General features: G+C 45.0%; 1 protein-coding gene and 1 long non-coding RNA gene across 7 annotated transcripts in view; both read right to left on the reverse strand.

The window, feature by feature from the left end:
- The window catches only part of ATXN7L1 (ataxin 7 like 1), a 240,750-nt gene extending 236,432 nt beyond the window's left edge, over nt 1-4,318 (reverse strand). For 4 of the 5 annotated variants that reach the window (XM_027123871.1, XM_027123870.1, XM_027123867.1 and 1 more), the window contains exons 1-2: nt 4,112-4,318; nt 3,533-3,601 (exon numbers count right to left, since the gene is read on the reverse strand). In XM_027123871.1, coding sequence (XP_026979672.1) covers nt 3,533-3,601; nt 4,112-4,292 — 250 coding nt within the window. In that variant the 5' untranslated portion in view covers nt 4,293-4,318. Of the gene's footprint in view, nt 1-3,532; nt 3,602-4,111 lie in introns of those variants that run through there. The other variant, XM_027123869.1, reaches the window with a different exon arrangement.
- Nucleotides 4,319-5,051: 733 nt separating this feature from the next.
- The window catches only part of LOC113629457 (uncharacterized), a 54,837-nt gene continuing 42,174 nt past the window's right edge, over nt 5,052-17,714 (reverse strand). The window contains exons 4-5 of one of the 2 annotated variants that reach the window (XR_003436550.1): nt 13,946-14,161; nt 5,052-5,358 (exon numbers count right to left, since the gene is read on the reverse strand). This is a non-coding gene — a long non-coding RNA (uncharacterized LOC113629457). Of the gene's footprint in view, nt 5,359-12,724; nt 14,162-17,714 lie in introns of those variants that run through there. The other variant, XR_003436549.1, reaches the window with a different exon arrangement.

Consider the following 17,714-nt stretch of genomic DNA (forward strand, 5'->3'; position numbering starts at 1 on the left):
TTACAAGAAAGAAAACAGGCCCAGACAAGGGAAGTGATATTCCCAAGGTCATATTATACGGGATGAGGAAGCGGGCTTAAAGTCCTCTCCCCTGCTCCCTTCACCGCTTCAGGCTGCCCTCAATATAACACCACATGACCACACACAAGCACGGGATTAACAACACCTTCTGAACCCAGGTGACGATCTGGCAAGGTTCAAAAGTTATTTGCCAAATTCCTCTTGACCACAATTGTAGCTAACTTTGGACAAAATAATAACATGAATGTGAAGACTTTACTACAGAAATTTCAAAGCATTCAGTTAACATTTCATACTGATATATGTGGAGAACTGAAGTAGAAAAAGGTTCAAGAAATGCAGAAGGAATTATCTCACAATAATCAGGTTGTTCAAAAGTTGGCAAGTCCTTCCTGTACCTTCTGAAGCTGTGGCCAGATGGAGGCAGAGGGTAAAATGATTATTTTTTCACTTTCCCAGCCTAATTTTTTTCCCTGAGCTTAGTCTATAAAAAATATCACATCACAATGTTCACAGCAGCATTACTGACGATAGTCAAAAGGTGGAAACAAGCCAAACGTCCATCAACAGACAATGGATAAACAAAACACGGCATGTACATACAATGGAATATTATTCAGTCATAAAAAGGAATGAAATTCTGATACCCGCTGCCACACGGATGAACAATGAAAACATGATGCTAAGTGAAAGAAGTTGGACACAAAGGGACACATATTGCAGATATATAGTATCTAGAATAGGCAACTTCACAGAGACAGAAAATAGAACAGAGGTTTCCAGGGCTCGGCCCTGGGGGAGGGCGACTGGGAAATTATTATACAGTGGAGACAGGGTTTCTGGTTGAGATGATGAAAACGTTCAGGAAATGGAGGGTGCTGAGGGTTGTACAACACGGTGAATGTACTTAGGATCACTGAACTGTAGACTTTAAAATGGTAAATTTTATGTTATGTTTATTTTACCACAATAAAAGAAATATCAAAATCTGGATCACATACCTTCATTTCTTAATTGGAATTCCTAAACTTTATGTCTTCATTGCTATTAAAGCACAAATCTCAAGACCTGCTTACTGTTGATGACATCCCGGTCAGTCTATGGATGCTCACACACGGAGAAACACAATCACACCTAGGCCACGTTTTGTCCTGCAGAGATCCATCCACAACCATATTCATCCTGAGACCTGCCACACAATGACTCCAACAAGAAGGCCAACGGCGAGACTAAGGCAACCAGTGTTTCCGGGGACTTTGGCAACCAAACACCCTGACACCAAGTCTCAGCTCAACCTTTAAACTCCTCACCATGGGGAAGAGATATATAGTTCATATATGTATACGCTATCCATAAAGAAAACTGTGTGCACATGCCAGGAAGACCTCCAGGAATTGCTAACCCAGACCTACTCCACCAGGCCCACGAACAAAGAGATTTCAGCCCATCCATGGCTATTTGGTGAACTCAGCAATTGCATGTTACACTGAACAGTGGGGGTCCTTAATGCAAATGCATATCATTAGGAGCTAAATCTTTGTACCTTTACAGGAAAAGGATATAATAAGCGGGATGTACCACTTGTGACTTCTGAGGAAAGGAGAGCTTTACATTTTTTCTTTCCTTAAAAGAATCTATTTCTCATGATGCAAAGAGAATCTGAGAATGAGAGTTTTTTGAACCAGAAGCCCAGAGAACGGTGCAGAATATGTGTGCTACAGTCATAATCTATCACGCAGGTCTGAGAGGTGCCAATTCTGGGCCATACCATGACCTTTATTCAACTTTAAAGGTTTTTACAACTTCATCTCCTTTCGTGGAAACCTGTTCATTGCCAGTGGTCTGATAACTGAGTCCCGTAAGCTTTTTTTTTTTTTTTTTGGCCGTACGCGGGCCTCTCACTGTTGTGGCCTCTCCCGTTGCGGAGCACAGGCTCCGGACGTGCAGGCTTGGTGGCCGTGGCTCACGGGCCCAGCCGCTCCGCGGCATGTGGGATCTTCCCGGACCGGGACACGAACCCGCGTCCCCTGGCATCGGCAGGTAGACTCTCAACCACTGCGCCACCACAGAAGCCCCCCGTAAGCTTTTAAAGATGTTAACAGTTTGTGAAGAAAAACAATCTCCAGTGATACTTTCCAATGCCAACACACAAGGACACTGCGCACAAATAAGCTACCGCTTGTAAGAAGGCCACTTGACATCATTCCCTTGTGCATCCTAAAGACACATGTCAAGATCACACCAAGATATTTAGAAGCAAACATCTTTAGAATAAGGTTTCGTTCCCAAAGTGCTTAATTAGCAGAAACATTACGCTAGAGCGCTGTCCTTGAATATGCATGCATTTGAACCTCCATGTCATTTTTTCTGAAGCACAAATTCTCCTCTCACTGGATGGTCAGGAAATGACTGGGCACAGAAAACCGTCTGTCTGAGGTGTGATCCACAAAATGAGTTCCATCTTTCCAAGCAGGTTTCAGCTGCCTACCAGGGTGACACCGTGGTTTATGAGGGAGACCGTTCTTTTGTGTCTAATGGCCTTTTCTCCATTCATTTTGGATGAGCCAGGCTCCTATGGCCTACTTATGGCTGAACTCTTTCAACATTTCCTGCCAACCTCTTCTGCCCCCCTGCACCTCCTCCCACACCCAATTTCAGCCAACCACGTTTACAAGACACCAGTTAGTAAATCACAATTCAAATGAACCCATCCATTTGTTCAGCAGAAAGTGGCCTCTGGAGTTGCTCCATGTGAAGCCCACAGGTCAGAGTTACATATGGCAGGCTTGCAAACGCGAATAGGCTATGATTTATTTATGACGACCATGTGTGTTTGATGCCCAGTTCCAGTAGGCTGTGGCTGCACTCGCCTGCCTCCATCTGGGATGACCTAGCTACTCACTGTGTCCCATTTCAGGTACTGTATTTCCATTCCACACTGGGGAAGCAGAGATGGGTGACCAACTGGGGGCTGCACACACAGATGCCCCTAACCCTGCTCACCACATAACAATCTGTGACCAAACACAAAGTGTGCCAAATGTAACTTGCTGCAAAGGTTTGCCACGTACCATGGCTTTCAGGGGAGAGTGGAGAAGTAGCTGCTGGGATGATTGACCACATCGGGTTCATTAAATTGTTGTGTATTTACCCACGAGGAAGGCTGGGGTGCTTGTGAAGGGAGCCCCGCTCCTCATTTCAGCGACTTCCACCCCACACCATTTGGCAATGATGCTCCAAAGGCGAATGGCAGATATGCACCAGAAGGTCCAAATGTGGACTCCAGCTGAAGTGCAGGAAACTTCTGCCGTCAACAACCTCCCCGCCTCTACCCCCCAGTTGTATTTATACTTTGAAAGAAGTTAACACGAAGCAGTAGTCACCTGGGCGTGCTCAATTTTTGACAAGCCTTAGTCACTCTGTACCCAGCAGAACAATTCACATTATAGTCGAAATCCTGTGAAGATTCTGCCACACATGCTAACACTAAGATGCCAGTAGCTCCACTTACCTTCTTTATTAAGCCTCATAACCTCCCTGCTTTTTCCACCCTCTTTTCCAGCCTCTTCTAAATCTACATCTGCAGATGAAAAAGAAAAGGAAAAAAGAAAATAAGGACAAAAAGAGAAAAAAAGGGGGGGGGGGGGCCAAAGTAAAGGGGGGGAGGGAGAGTGTTTATTTGCAAACAGATCGATATAAATACTGGATATGAAAATCTTTCAAAAATTGACAATGCAACATTTTCTCCCAAGTCCGTATTTCCATCTACCTGGCCCAGATAGGTACCAAAAAAACTATGCAAGCAGCAACAGAGTAGCCTTTTGAACGGATACACCGTGGGGCTGTGAAAGCCCACCCCGCGGGCTGCCACGGGGAGCGGGCACAGACAGACAGACAGACAGCCCTGGCAGCAGGGCCTCTCTCTGTGCATTGATGATCTGTCTCTGTGTGTATTTATTTAGAGAGAGGGAGAAGCATGGAGGACACCGGGGGCCACTCTCTCTCCACACACACACTTTTTCCCAGTGGCTCTAGGTGAATGGAAAGGTTACAGGGTAATAAAAGGAGGAGGAGGCGGTGGGGTTCTTACTGTCGGAGCAGTGTAATTTGGCGGCGTCGATCCAGGAGGACCAGGGTTTGCCCAGAAACGCCTCCGGACTGGGCACTTTGCGATCCAGTGTCGCCATTGCTCTTCCTTCTTGTTGCTTTTTCCCTGTTCCTTCGGCAGCAGCAGCCGAGAGACACGGGATTCGAGAACGCTCCGACGTCATCTTCGGAACGTTCCGACATTGAGTGTTCTGAAAGGGGGAGGGAGGGAGGGAGGGAGGCAGAGGAGGAGGAGAGAGCGAGGGAGGAGGAGCCGGCGTTCAGCGCCCGGCCCGGCTCGGCTCTCGGCGTCCGCCACCGCCAGGGGCACCAGAGAGACGCCCCGAGGCCCGGCGCCCGCACGCCCGCCGCCGGGGGCGGGGCCGCGCGCCGGGACTCGAGGCTGCAGCGCCCGGCCCTGGGATGCTACGGTGCCGTGGCCACCGCCGGCACCCGGGAGCCGGGGTCGCAGGGGCTGGGCGTGCGGGCAGGGGTCGGGGGTGGCCTGAGAGAGGCGCGACTTGGGGCCGTGGGAAGGACGGTCTTCCCCGCAGAGTTGCGCTCGAGGACGGAAAGTTTTTGCACGCAGCCCCTCCAGCGCGTCCTTCCCTCGCCGGTGCCTGTCGCCCACGGTGAGCCGCCCCCGCGAGGATTCCCGCCGCTTAGTGGGGAGGGGTCGAGCAGCCCCCTTCCCCGACGACCACCCCAAGCCAGGGAGGGGACCCTGGTGACCTCTCCTCCCAGCCACCTCTCCCTCCACCGTGTCTTCTCTTTCACGGTGTACCTTGGGCCGTGGAGGATTCTGCGGATGCCTTTGGGAGCTGAGACCAGTGGGTAGATGGAAGTGGTTCTAAAAAGCAGGTGAGTTTGGAGCTGCCTTCCCATCTCAGCGAGATGGGACAAATACATATATCAAATACATATTTTGATATGTATTTGGAACTGCCTTCCCATCTCAGACGGCGGGGCGTTCAAAGCTCAAAACCCAGGGCCGGGGTCCCCCCAGATTCTCCGCGCGACGCGTGTCTCCGGCTCTCAGAGAACCACTGCGTAGACTTTGCTCCAGGATCACGATAGTGGGAGGGCGGACTCACCCACTGTCGGAGGATGCTGCTTAGCGGGCCAAGCCCCTGGAGCCGTTTCCGGCGCTCCCCACTGTGAGATGAGGATGGCCCGGATTAGCGCGTGCAACCGACGGCCGGAAATCTGATTGCTGGGAGAATTCACTTCAGGCTTAACTTCTTTGGCCAGCTAGAAAGGAAGCATTAAATTTTCTCTGGATTTGGACATTTGAGGCTTTAATTGAGATTTCCCCTCCTCTCCCTAGGGGTTGGCAGCAAAGGCCTTAGAAGGTCTTCTGGTATCTCTCTCTTAAAAAAAAAAAAAGTCATTTAATTTACTAGGAATTACCTAAAATATATGGACACTCTCCCACAATCGATATATTTCCCTCATTTCCCCCAGCACCCTTTTAGTTCTTACAACCTCTGTTTCTGCCCCATGGCTGAAGAGCATGGATTTGAAGTTGCTTTGTACTGAGGTCTGCTGTGCCTGTCATCTTATGCTCCTGCACTTGGCATCCTGTACCTCAAAGCCAGGTTTAGGATGTACTGGACTCTGGAAGCTGGTTAGAAAAGTAGTGCTGCAGTATCCATTATGTGAAGAAAGGAAGGCCTGAACTTTGATGGTCCCATGCAGGTGGAGAGGAGGAGACAGGTATGAGAGACACTGTGAAGAAGGGCCTCATCAGAGAGTACGTTGTATGACTGGATTTGGGGAAAGGGAGAGAGCGAGCTCAGAGGTAGAAGTAATTAGATCATAGAACATTTTCCTCTTCCCCTACAGCTTTCCAATTTTCCTTACATTTTGGTGTTTATTCCTCATTGTGCATGCAAGGGTGGTAGGCAGCCTCTAAGATGACCCCAATGACCCCCACATCCTGGTTTGCATGCCCTTCTGTGATTCCCTCCCCTTCTCTGTGGGCTGGACCTAGTGACTTGCTTCTAACAAATAGAATGTGGCAAAGTGATGTCCCTTCTGAGGTTAGGTTCCAAAAAGACTGTGGCTTCTGTCTTGCTCACTCTTGCTGTCACTGGCCTGCTCTAAGGGAAGGCCACAGCTTGCAGTTGTGAACTGCCCTTTGGAGAGGTACATGTGGCAAGGAACTGAGGGAGGCCTCTGGCCAACAGGCCATGGGGAAGTGAGGCTCTTTGTTCAGTACCCCGTGAGGTGCTGACTCCTGTCAACAGCCACGAGAGTTTACAGGCGTGTCCTTCTCCAATCGAGCCTGGAGATGAGACCACAGCCGTGGCCCACAGTTGTGAAAGACCTTGAGGCAGAGGTTCTCAGCTAAGTCAAGCCTGTATTCCCGATCCACATAAACTGTGAGATCCTTAACGCTTGTCATTTTAAGTTGTTAAGTAACTTGTTACATGGCAATAGATAACTAATACAGAATGGTTTGGGTGTAAAGTGATGGGTTATCAAAAAACTTACTAGAAAAATACATTTAACAAAGGAAGAGTCTGAGCAACGTTCCCTTGTTCCTCTTTTGAGCCTCCTGTGAACTGTGTATCATCCTTCTCGAAATTTTTGGCCAGCTTTGTGCAGCTGGTTTACACTAGTATCTCCTACATGCTGAGTATAGTAATTTATCTTTATCCTTTGGGTACTCAAGTTTCTGCTATTTAAACTCAATCACTACTTTATAGAGAGTTCACCAAGGACAAGGTCATGATGTAACTGTTGGGAAAAAGTCTTTAGTGACAGCGATGCCACCACACTGTGGCTGTTACAACCCTACCCTCCTTGAGGTACGTGGAGGGTACAGTGATGAAGGACTCAAGCCCAGGGGCTGGGAGTCAGTGACTTGAGCTTCCAGAAAATTCTCCTCTCCTGGGAGCCACTTTAAGTCACTCAAGAAAAATCAAAGCTTGTTTATCAGCAGGGAAGGTAAGGGCATCTAAGGTGCAGTGGTTCACTATTTTAACATTAGTTTACTACCCCAGCTGAGTTTCTCAAGTTATTTCTGCCCAGCACCCTGAAGATGATACGACAGCCCAAACATTATTCCCTTCTAGCTGGGGGGATTTTAGTTTGCAACATAGTAAAGTATGGGCTGGAATCTAAAAGTGATTTGGCCTCTTTACAAAACAAGACTTTGGATACCATTGCCATGTTTAACTGATAGAACACGTAGAACACGTATACGTTATTGCAGTTAGAGTTATAAGGTATAATTGTAGTTTCTACTCTACCTTCCACAGTTTCTCTGACTATGGAGATAATAATACCATCTTTGTGAAACTATAACCCACCTATGACTTCGTAACTGTGGATAACATGGCTGTCGATTAAATTACACCGCTGGGAGCCAGAGAATGAAGAAGGCATTGCTCATCCAACTACTAGATTTTTACACTTGACTTTAGATGAAAATTGAGGTCAGTTGGGAGTAGTATTGGGGTCAGCGTGGTGCATATATATTGTCATATGCATGTCTATACTTATATACCAACTATGTATATGGCAAATTTATTGCAGACTTGAATTCCTTTTGGTAGTAAATAGTCACAAATATTATTAGTGACAAGAATCTTATACATCCTTAATAGGAATAAACTGACCTGCAAAACAGTAATTTAAAGCACGTTAGTATAATGTCTGTGTGATAAAACTGTCTAGCAAAGGGGTAACACCTTCTTCCCGCATGATTAATGTTTAGGAAGATAAAAGGGGTGTAAATATTTTTATTGTTTTATTATCTTTCTTAGAAAAATGACAGTGGTTGGTTTAATTAAAAAGGAGACTCTCCCAACGACCAAATAAAGAAATCAGTTCAATGGAGATGACAATGGAAAATACCTATTTAATTTGAATAACACCTGGTTCTGGGGAAGTGCATCAAATACAGAGCCAGCATTCGCTTAGTGTGATTCATGTGCTGTTTCACCACATTGTTGAAAAGAAGAGAGGAGGGAATATTAGCTCTCTCATTTGAGGATATTAAACTCCTGCTTGGGTTGAGGCACTGTGTGCGCACCCTACTTCCTACTTAAACCGATGTTGGGAGTTACCTGGAGGCGATGAGGAGAAAATGACATGTTCCATTAAAATGAGGCATCCCTGGAATTGTTTGATGTTCTTTGCTTTAATTGAATCCATCTATCCCATCTGCCACTCTTTTCTCTAAATTTATTTTCCTAACCCTCTCTCTCTGAGAATTGTAATTTGGGGGGAAATTTTACATACGTCGTTACCTTTTATAAAAGCTCCCTGTATCTGGAGGGTAGATGTGCTGTCTCCCTCACCTTGTAAGATTAAGTTGCCTGCCTCTTCCCTGATCCCTGTGTGTTGGTGGATCAAATAGGACTGGGATAAGAAGACCCTAGAAGCACCAGGAGTAGGAAAGAAAATGGGAATTCCAGGCTTTTTGTTATTGGTTTCAATATAAGACCCTAGCCACGTGCCTGGTCTGAATAAACATGGACTCTATTAAGAAATATCACTACAAAAACATGAAATTTGCATTCTGACTGGGGCAGAAAAGCCAACATGGGAGTGTGTTATCTCGAGGTAGAGCTGCCGTGAATCCCCTGGCAGATTCAACCGTGACTTTGATCACTTGGGGCTCCCCAGACTGGCTCTGATGCTGCAGGCTGAGGAGACCTCTGCTTCCCAGAGTGTGGTAGGTCCAGCCCCACCCCTAGCCGCTGCTCTTTCTTGGGGGGTGGGCAGGAAAAAAGATGGCTTCTCTTTAGCCTTGTTGTAGAAATCACTTTGAGCCCTTAACCTAAATATAAGTAAATACAAATTTAACGTTAATGTACACAAATTAATCGGAACGCAGCCCACCCACCCCATCCAAACTCACCAGTAATATAATTGGGGAGGCAATGCAGGTGGAGGCCAGAGCACAGGCTTGAGGTTGGCAGGTGTGACTTAGAACTGTGCTTGAGTCATTTGCTCGAGAACCTTTCTTAATCCGTCTGACCCTCCGTTTCCTCATCTGTTAAATGAGTACTAAGGCTCTTTTCTTCAGATGGTTGTGAGGATTAAGTGAGATTCTGGATATGCAGCCCCCAGCATAGGGCCTGTAAATGTTTGCTATGATTATTACTTTGGTCGCAATGCATCCTGTAGACAACAGCTGCCAGGCAAAAACAGGCCAACCCTCTGACGCTAGAAGGGCTCCTGTGGTCGCTTCTGACAAGGTCCTTCTCCTTAGAAAGGAAACTAAAGCTATTCTCTCTCCTTTGCATGAGGCTGCTGCCCTGCATCAATTGGTGGAGACTTCTGTCTGAAACTTCTTCTGCCTGGAACTCCATCCTGACAGGGACTTCAGGGCAGGGTAGATATTCCTTTGTTCTGGAAAGACCCTAGAAGACCCTTTTGTTATGCACAAGAACTGCAAAATCCAGAGTGTGACTGGAGACAAGACGGTCTTTGCATGACAATGTAAATAGTAAATGGAGGGGACTTCCCTGGCGGTCCAGTGGTTAAGACTTGCCTCCCAATGCAGGGGGTGCCTGTTCCGTCCATGGTCTGAGAGCTAAGATTCCACGTGCCTTGTGGCCAAAAAACCAAAACATAAAAACAGAAGCAATATTGTAACAAAGTCAATAAAAACTTTAAAAATGGTCCACATCAAAAAAAAGAACTTAAAAAAAATAGTAAATGGACTGGGGTCTCTGCAGATTATTTTTTTCCTGAGAAAAATTTATTTTCTTTTGTAAAAGAAACAATATTGAATTCTAAAAATCATGTGTAAATGTGTTCTTATGAGATAGTAAAACAATAGAGATAAGTGGAAAATTCTCTTAGAATCGCCCCCTTCAAACGTGGTCACTCCCCTGCCCCCAGATCACTACTATACCCCCAGGTCTGAAGGCATTTTTTCATACCATTTTCTATACATTTACCTCCTATATAGACTTAGCATTACAGCTGTAGATGGTATTGCTGTGTGTGTGTTCTTTTCTATTTTTTTAAAACATGAATAGCATCATTTTGTGGAGATACATACATATGTGTATATGTGCGTATATATGTATGTATATATATATGTGTGTACTCATATGTGTGTGCGTATATATATATTTTTTATCCCCCTTGAGAAAGAAGCCTTGCATGAGCACAAACAAGATTGACACGTGCAACAGACCATTCTGTGGATATTTTTCTGCAATTTTCTTTTTTCACACATAATATTACATGTCATTACATATGGAAATCCCTCATTCTTTTAAACTGCTCCCAAGTATCCCATAAAATGTTCCAGATTCTATTTATCTATTATCTTATTGACAGACATTTAGGTTTCTGGTTTTACAAAAAATAGGCTGATCAACATCTCAATTTTTTTTTTTTTTTGCGGTACGCGGGCCTCTCACTGTTCTGGCCTCTCCCGTTGCGGAGCACAGGCTCCGGACGTGCAGGCTCAGCGGCCATGGCTCACGGGCCCAGCCGCTCCGCGGCATGTGGGATCTTCCCGGACCGGGGCACGAACCCGTGTCCCCTGCATCGGCAGGCGGACCCTCAACCACTGCGCCACCAGGGAAGCCCAACATCTCTATTTTTATATATGCTTTCTGAGCACATGAGGGAGTATTTCTACCTGAAAGTAGAATTGCTGGGCATGTACATTTTAAATTTTAATAGTTCTGTCAAATTGTCTTCTGAAGTAGCTGACGACTTTATACCCCCACTAGTGGCACAGGAATGTGCCCATTTTTTCACGCCCTAATTAACGCCTAACATTTTCAAACATTTTAATTTTTGCCATTATTATGGTAAAAGTAGCTTATCTAATTTGAATTTCTCTCTAGTATGTTTCTGAACTTTTGTTCTTATGTCCATTGTATTTTCACTTTGTAAATTGCTGTTAGTATCTTTTGATGAGTTGTTATTGGTATTTGTTTAGATCTTCATTGCTTTATAGGAATTCTCTATACATCCTAGATTTAGGTCTCTTGTCTGTTTGAAAATAATGTAATTTTCCAGCTTGTTGCTTTGCTTCTTTTAACCTTGTTTATGGCATCTTCTCCATACACTTTTTTTTTTCATTTGGATGTAGTCAGATGTATCAGACTTTTCCTTGAGGACTTTTACTTTTTGTGTCTTTCTTAAGAAGAACTCCTCTTCTCCAAGGGTATAAAATATTTTTGTGTATTTTTTTAATGCTTCATAGGTTTTTGTGTTTACATTTAGATCTCAGACATTTTTGGTTAATGACGTGAAATAAAAAAATTTTTTAAATTTATTTTTGGCTGCGTTGGGTCTTTGCTGCTGCGCATGGGTTTTCTCTAGTTGTGGCGAGCGGGGGGCTATTCTTTGTTGCGGTGTGCGGGCTTCTTATTGTGGTGGCTTCTCTTGTTGTGGAGCACAGGTTCTAGGCGTGTGGGCTTCAGTACCTGCAGCACGCAGGCTAAGTAGTTGTGGCTCATGGGCTCTAGAGCACAGGCTCAGTAGTGGTGGCGCATGGGCTTAGTTGCTCCACAGCATGTGGGATCTTCCCAGACCAGGGCTCGAACCCGTGTTCCCTGCATTGGCAGGCAGATTCTTAACCACTGTGCTACCAGGGAAGTCCCGATGTGAAATAAAAAAATAATTTTTTACCTTTTCCGAACAGTTACCAATTTTCCTGGGCACATATTGAATAATTTATCCTTTCTATAGAGATCCATTATATGGGTATGTTTTTGAGCTGTTTTCTGTTCCATTGCTTGAACTGTCTTTTCCAGCCTCAATTCCTCTTTTTTTTTTTAATTGAAGTATAGTTGATTTATAATGTTCTATTAGTTTCAGGTGTATAGCAAAGTGATTCAGATATATATATTGAATATATGTGTGTGTATATTCTTTTTCATATTCTTTTCCATTATAGGTTATTATGTTGAAGATAGTTCCCTGTGCTATACAGTAGGTCCTTGTTGTTTATTTTATATATAGCAGTATATATCTATATCCCAAACTCCTAATTTATCCCTCTCGCTTCCCCTTTGGTAACCATAAGTTTGTTTTCTATGTTTGTGTGTCTATTTCTGTTTTGTAAATAAGTTTATTTGTATCATTTTTTAGATTCCACATATAAGCGATATCATATATTTGTCTTTCTCTGTCTGACTTCACTTAGTATGGTAATCTCTAGGTCCATCCATGTTGCTGCAAATGGCCTTATTTCATTCTTTTTTATGGCTGAGTAATATTCCAATGTGTGTATGTATGTGTGTGTATATATATATACACCACATCTTTATCCATTCATCTATTGATGGACATTTAGGTGGTTTCCATGTCTTGGCTATTGTAAACAGTGCTGCTATGAACATTGGGGTGCTTGTATCTTTTTGAATTAGAGTTTTCTCTGGATATATGCCCAGGAGTGGGATTGCTGGATCATGTGGCAACTCTATTTTTAGTCCATACTGTTCTCCATAGTGGCTGCACCAATTTACATTCCCACCAACTGTGTAGGAGGGTTCCCTTTTCTCCACACCCTCTCTAGCATTTATTGATATTATCTGTAGACTTTTTGATGATGGCCATTCTGACTGGTGTGAGCTGATACCTCATTGATTTGCATTTGTCTAACAATTAGTGATGTTGAGCATCTTTTCATGTGCCTGTTGGCCACCTGTATGTCTTCTTTGGAGAAATGTCTATTTAGGTCTTCTGTCCATTTTTTGACCAATTCCTCTTTTAATTACTCCTGTTTCATAATATTTTTTGCTGTCTTTTAGGAAAAAAATGTTTCTTTGCCATTATGTATTTAGAATACTCTATCTTAGTCCATTTGAGTTGCTGTAACAAAATATCACAGACTAAGTAGCTTAAGAAAAACAGAAATTTATGTCTCACAGTTCTGGAGGGTGGAGGTCCAGGATCGGTGCAGGCAGATTTGGTGTTCAATGAGGGCTTCCTGCTTCTTAGATGGTACATTCTCACCATGTCCCCACATGGCAGAAGGGGTGAGCTAGCTCTATGGGGTCTCTTTTATAAGGGCACTAATCCCAGCCATGAAGGCTGCACCTTCATGACTTAATCACTTCCCAAAGGCCCTACCTCCTAATACTGTCACCTTCAGGATTAGGACTTCAACATATGAGTTTGCAGGGAGAACACAACCATTCAGACCATAGCACTCTTATCTCTAAAAAAGTATTTTTTATTCCTGGGAATTGTGTCATATGTGTTGTTGTTCATCATTTGTCATAAGACATTTCATGATGGAGACTGGGCCAGATCAAGTAGATCACTGGAAGCCTTACTTCATTTCTTGTTCACAGGGAACCACAAAGGTGGACCCAGTGGCTACAGCCAGCTTGGATTCTTGGTGAAAGCCTCCCTCAAGGTGATTTTCCAAACCAAATACCTCAGACTTAGGGAACCGAGTTGTTGAGAGATTGTCTTTCAAGTATTCTGAAAAGGCCAACCCCTGTGGGTAGTGGGTGAGCCTCTGTGTGGATATTCCCATCTGTCAGTCATCCTGGGGTGCTGGGGGGCGAAAAGGAGCCCCAGGAAATGAAGGCTGGAGGAGAGGGAGGGAGCAGGCCTGAGACAAGCGCTGGGCCTCTGCACTTCCCAGACGGCAGAGGACTGACCGTCCTCCAGGTGGTGGGAACGAGGCAGGTGAGAGCCTTTTGCAGGCTGGTCAGGTAGCATCCAGTTGGGGACCTGTCTGGGATGATCTGGGTATGACTCTGGAATCCTTCAGTCCAGTATCCATCCATTCATAAGGTTTTCTCTAATGTCATTTCCCTTGCTTCCTTCAAGATTTTAAATGACCTGGTCTTAGGTAGCTGTGTTGTGGGAAATTAAGTGATGGGCTTATACTTACATGGAAGCCATGGTGGCAAGGTTGAAAGCTGCTATCTTCACTTCATGCCAGCCCTGTGTGGTAACCATTATTCAAGAGAAAATGGCAGCCCCTGGACTCCAGGAGGTGGCCAGGTACAGAGTCAGCAGGGGGATGCGTAGGTTGCAATGTCTCGGTTCAGCCCTCAGCAGTCCCCAACACCTTTCCTCCAGCCCCGGCCCCCATAAGGAGGAAATCCTGAAAATAAGAGGCCAAGGTTTGGGTTATATTTATATGACAGGAAATAGAAGCCTAGTGTCTTTAAGGTCATGAAACAATCATTGTGGAACTCAGAGCTAAGCCCAGGTTTGTTCAAACAAAGTCCCTGTTGTTTGGAGGCCAGATTGCTCGTAGATGACTACGCCTCAAGAATGATTCTAAGGCTGTAAATTTAAATTTCCACATAGGCCAGGGTTTCTCAACCAGGGATGATTTTCCTGCCTCCCCCTTTTCTGCCCCACCCCACCCCAAGGACATTGGCGAAGCCTGGAGACATTTTTGGTTGTTGTGACAGGGAGGGGAGGGGTTCTAATCGTGTCTTGGCATCTAGGGGGTGGAGGCCAGGGATGCTGGTAAACATCCTACCATGAGATGCAGACATCTCCCCATCAGTGAAGATTTATCCAGCCCCAAATGACAGTGAGGGGGTCCAGAAACCTTGATGTAGGACAATGGATTTCCAATTTTCTTTTTTGTGTCCAGAGGATGAACCCCTAACCCTGTCAACTACTTTGCCATCGTGGGCTTCTTTAATCACACAGACACCCAGCAAGGGGGTGGGGGTGCTATGAGAGCCATCATCGCTACAAGAAAAACTCAAGTCTTTCCACTTTCAATATATGAAAGCCAGAGTTTGTTACTGGATGAATTCTGTTTGTAGAATCGAAGAAAGTGTAAGCTGTCTATCTTAGGGATATAGTTCTTAGGCAATAATCAAGTAATATGGACGTCTCTTTCTTATTCTCTGAATCCTTTACAGACCATTGCTTTCCTATTCTAATGGGAAGGCTGATGAGCGCTAAGACACCCATGCTAGATAGCTCTTATTATTCCCAATTTATAGATGATGAAATTGAGGTGCAGAGGGGAAGTAAAATAAAGCACAACTCCCTCGCGCTGAAGTTATCAAACCCCTGGCCAGGGTTACTGCATAGGTTGTGCACTGCACAGTTGGGCCACTTTTAAGGGACCACCATTCACATCACAGACATCATAGATTTATTGTGGCAGTCTTCCTGATGGATGGCACTGAAGTGCCTGTTCTAACCAAATCAGGAATGTGAAGACTATTTTCTAACAGATGGAAGTAAAGTTTCTTGGAGAAGGTGTGCCTTTTCATGATGCTCACTATGCTGCCAGATGAACTAGCAAAAGGAAGGGGATTACTGCTCCCTCTTTGTCTATGTTAACAGTTCAACTGGAGTTTTACTTTTTGCTTGAACAGAGGTCACCCTCCCTTGCTGACCACGTGTGTAATTGTAAAGTATTGGAGAGTGAGGCAGGTTACGATGAATGCTTTTTTTTTTTTTTTTTTTTGCAGTACGCGGGCCTCTCACCGTTGCGGCCTCTCCCGTTGTGGAGCACAGGCTCCGGACGCGCAGGCTCAGCGGCCATGGCTCACGGGCCCAGCCGCTCTGTGGCATGTGGGATCTTCCCGGACCGGGGCACGAACCTGTGTCCCCTGCATCGGCAGGTAGACTCTCAACCACTGCACCACCAGGGAAGCCCTGATGAATGCATTTGAGTTGGCAGATTTCCCAAGAAGACTGTCACATATGAGAAATATGGTGCCTTGAGTGTTGGAATAAAGAAAACGATATTGGTATCTAAATTTGGTTGTTCACACTTCAGGTACAGTTTAAGTCATCTTAAGGCTGGAGGAACAGACATTGACATGTATATCAGTTTGATAAATTTGGCAGCAGGAGGTACAGAGAGTATCATTTCAATTATGGATTGACCTGTGATTGAATAGCAATGTGTGTTGCCTAGTTTATCGATACTAAGTAATGGTAGGTTCTGGACTCTCAGGAGGGGAGAGGGCAGATGTTGGAGCACTGTTGACTGATGGGCTCCATGTTTTGGCCCTGTACAGGGAGAATCAAAATACAAGTAAAGGGGCTTCCCTGGTGGCGCAGTGGTTGAGAGTCCGCCTGCCGATGCTGGGGACGCGGGTTCGGGCCCCGGTCCGGGAGGATCCCACATGCCGCGGAGCGGCTGGGCCCGTGAGCCACGGCCGCTAAGCCTGTGCGTCTGGAGCCTGTGCTCCACAACGAGAGAGGCCACAACGGTGAGAGGCCCGCGTACCCCCGCAAAAAAAAAAAAAAAAAACAAGTAAAATATTGTAAGATGGGACTGATAGTATTGCAGGTGTTAACAGAGCCTGTCCGAGCTTTCATCCTTTATGCCCACAGAACCATGTTTAACACAGAGACAGTACTCTACAACATAACCGTCCTGTTTACCTTTGTTCTGAATCTTTACTGTGCCATTTCATGATGTGTTAAGGGAAGAAAGACCTCACCAGTTGCTGCATTTGAGAAGGCTTTAGTTTTTCCACCTATGCAAACATCCTGGCATTTAGACACTTTGGGTAATCGAAATAATCGCCTCTGTTAATGCCTAGCAACCACCCAAACTGGGGTGGGAGGCGGAGTATATAAATGAATTAACAACCCCCAATTTATGATCGGAATAAGAAAGGTTGACAGACTGACCTTGCCTGGCCACATGCCAGGTGGCATAGAATGTGAGTAGTTGTGCCCACGAGGAGCTTACAGACTAGTTTGAGGGCGATGTAGATGCAATCAATCACTGGAGAACAGAACAGCCGGTGAGAAGGTGCTGATCTGATGTGCAGATAATAAATGCCTAGGTGTTTCAGCAGGACAGATTGCTGTGGTGGGTGGAGAAGGCTTGGGAGAGAGGAGGAATTTGAGCTGGGCGGTGAAGGACTGGGAGATATAAATAGCCGGAAGGGAACAGAGTGATGGATGGGGACAGTGGCCATCTTAAGTAAGTGCCTCAGGTCACCGATAATAGTTCCCTAAAACAAAGCTCTTAGTGGAAAACAGGCAAGGCAAGAAGGGATTTGGAATCAGGAAGGGTTTAAAACTGTTACACAGTGTTTCCAAGATGAAAATCTGCAGTGTGAGAGAATGTGGGTAATAATACTGTGTGTTCTTAGTCAAATGGCATATTTCTTTGGGAAATACTATTTAATCAAGAACAAATTTCTAAAATTAGGGCTCTATTGATCCAAATGAGCTAATGAGGTGAGAAACTTGAAGTTTTCAAGGTTCTTTAGCCATCTGGCCAGTATGTTTAGAAATTGCACCCAATTGTACTGATAAAAGGGCAGTCTCTGTGGTTTACCTTTAACATTCCAATACTGGGTCATCTTCAAAGACAAGTTCCACAGACCTTCCACTCTAGGCAGGCTGACCAAAAGGCTGAGATTGCCTAGGGAGTCCCGGATTATGCAAAATTATTAATAGCTTCCTCTTCCAGTCTCAAAAGTGTCCTGGTTTGGGTGATAAATTGTATGACTACCCTAATTCTAAGTGAGCCACTTTGGACTCTTTTTGCTTATTCTGTGAATGCTCAGTGGCCAAAAGGGATGCTTCCAGCTTAAGGGTATTTGCCCACATGTGCATTCTGTCTTTCTGAAATGTTCTTTTCCCTTGCATATCTTTGCAAAAAATTCAGAAAAAAAAAACCAACATAAATAAGATGAATTATCAAAAATCTG

This window comes from Aethalodelphis obliquidens, unplaced genomic scaffold (genome assembly GCF_003676395.1).
Source record: "Aethalodelphis obliquidens isolate GAN/ISIS:26980383/991018 unplaced genomic scaffold, ASM367639v1 scaffold27, whole genome shotgun sequence".
NCBI classification, from domain to species: Eukaryota; Metazoa; Chordata; class Mammalia; order Artiodactyla; family Delphinidae; genus Aethalodelphis; species Aethalodelphis obliquidens.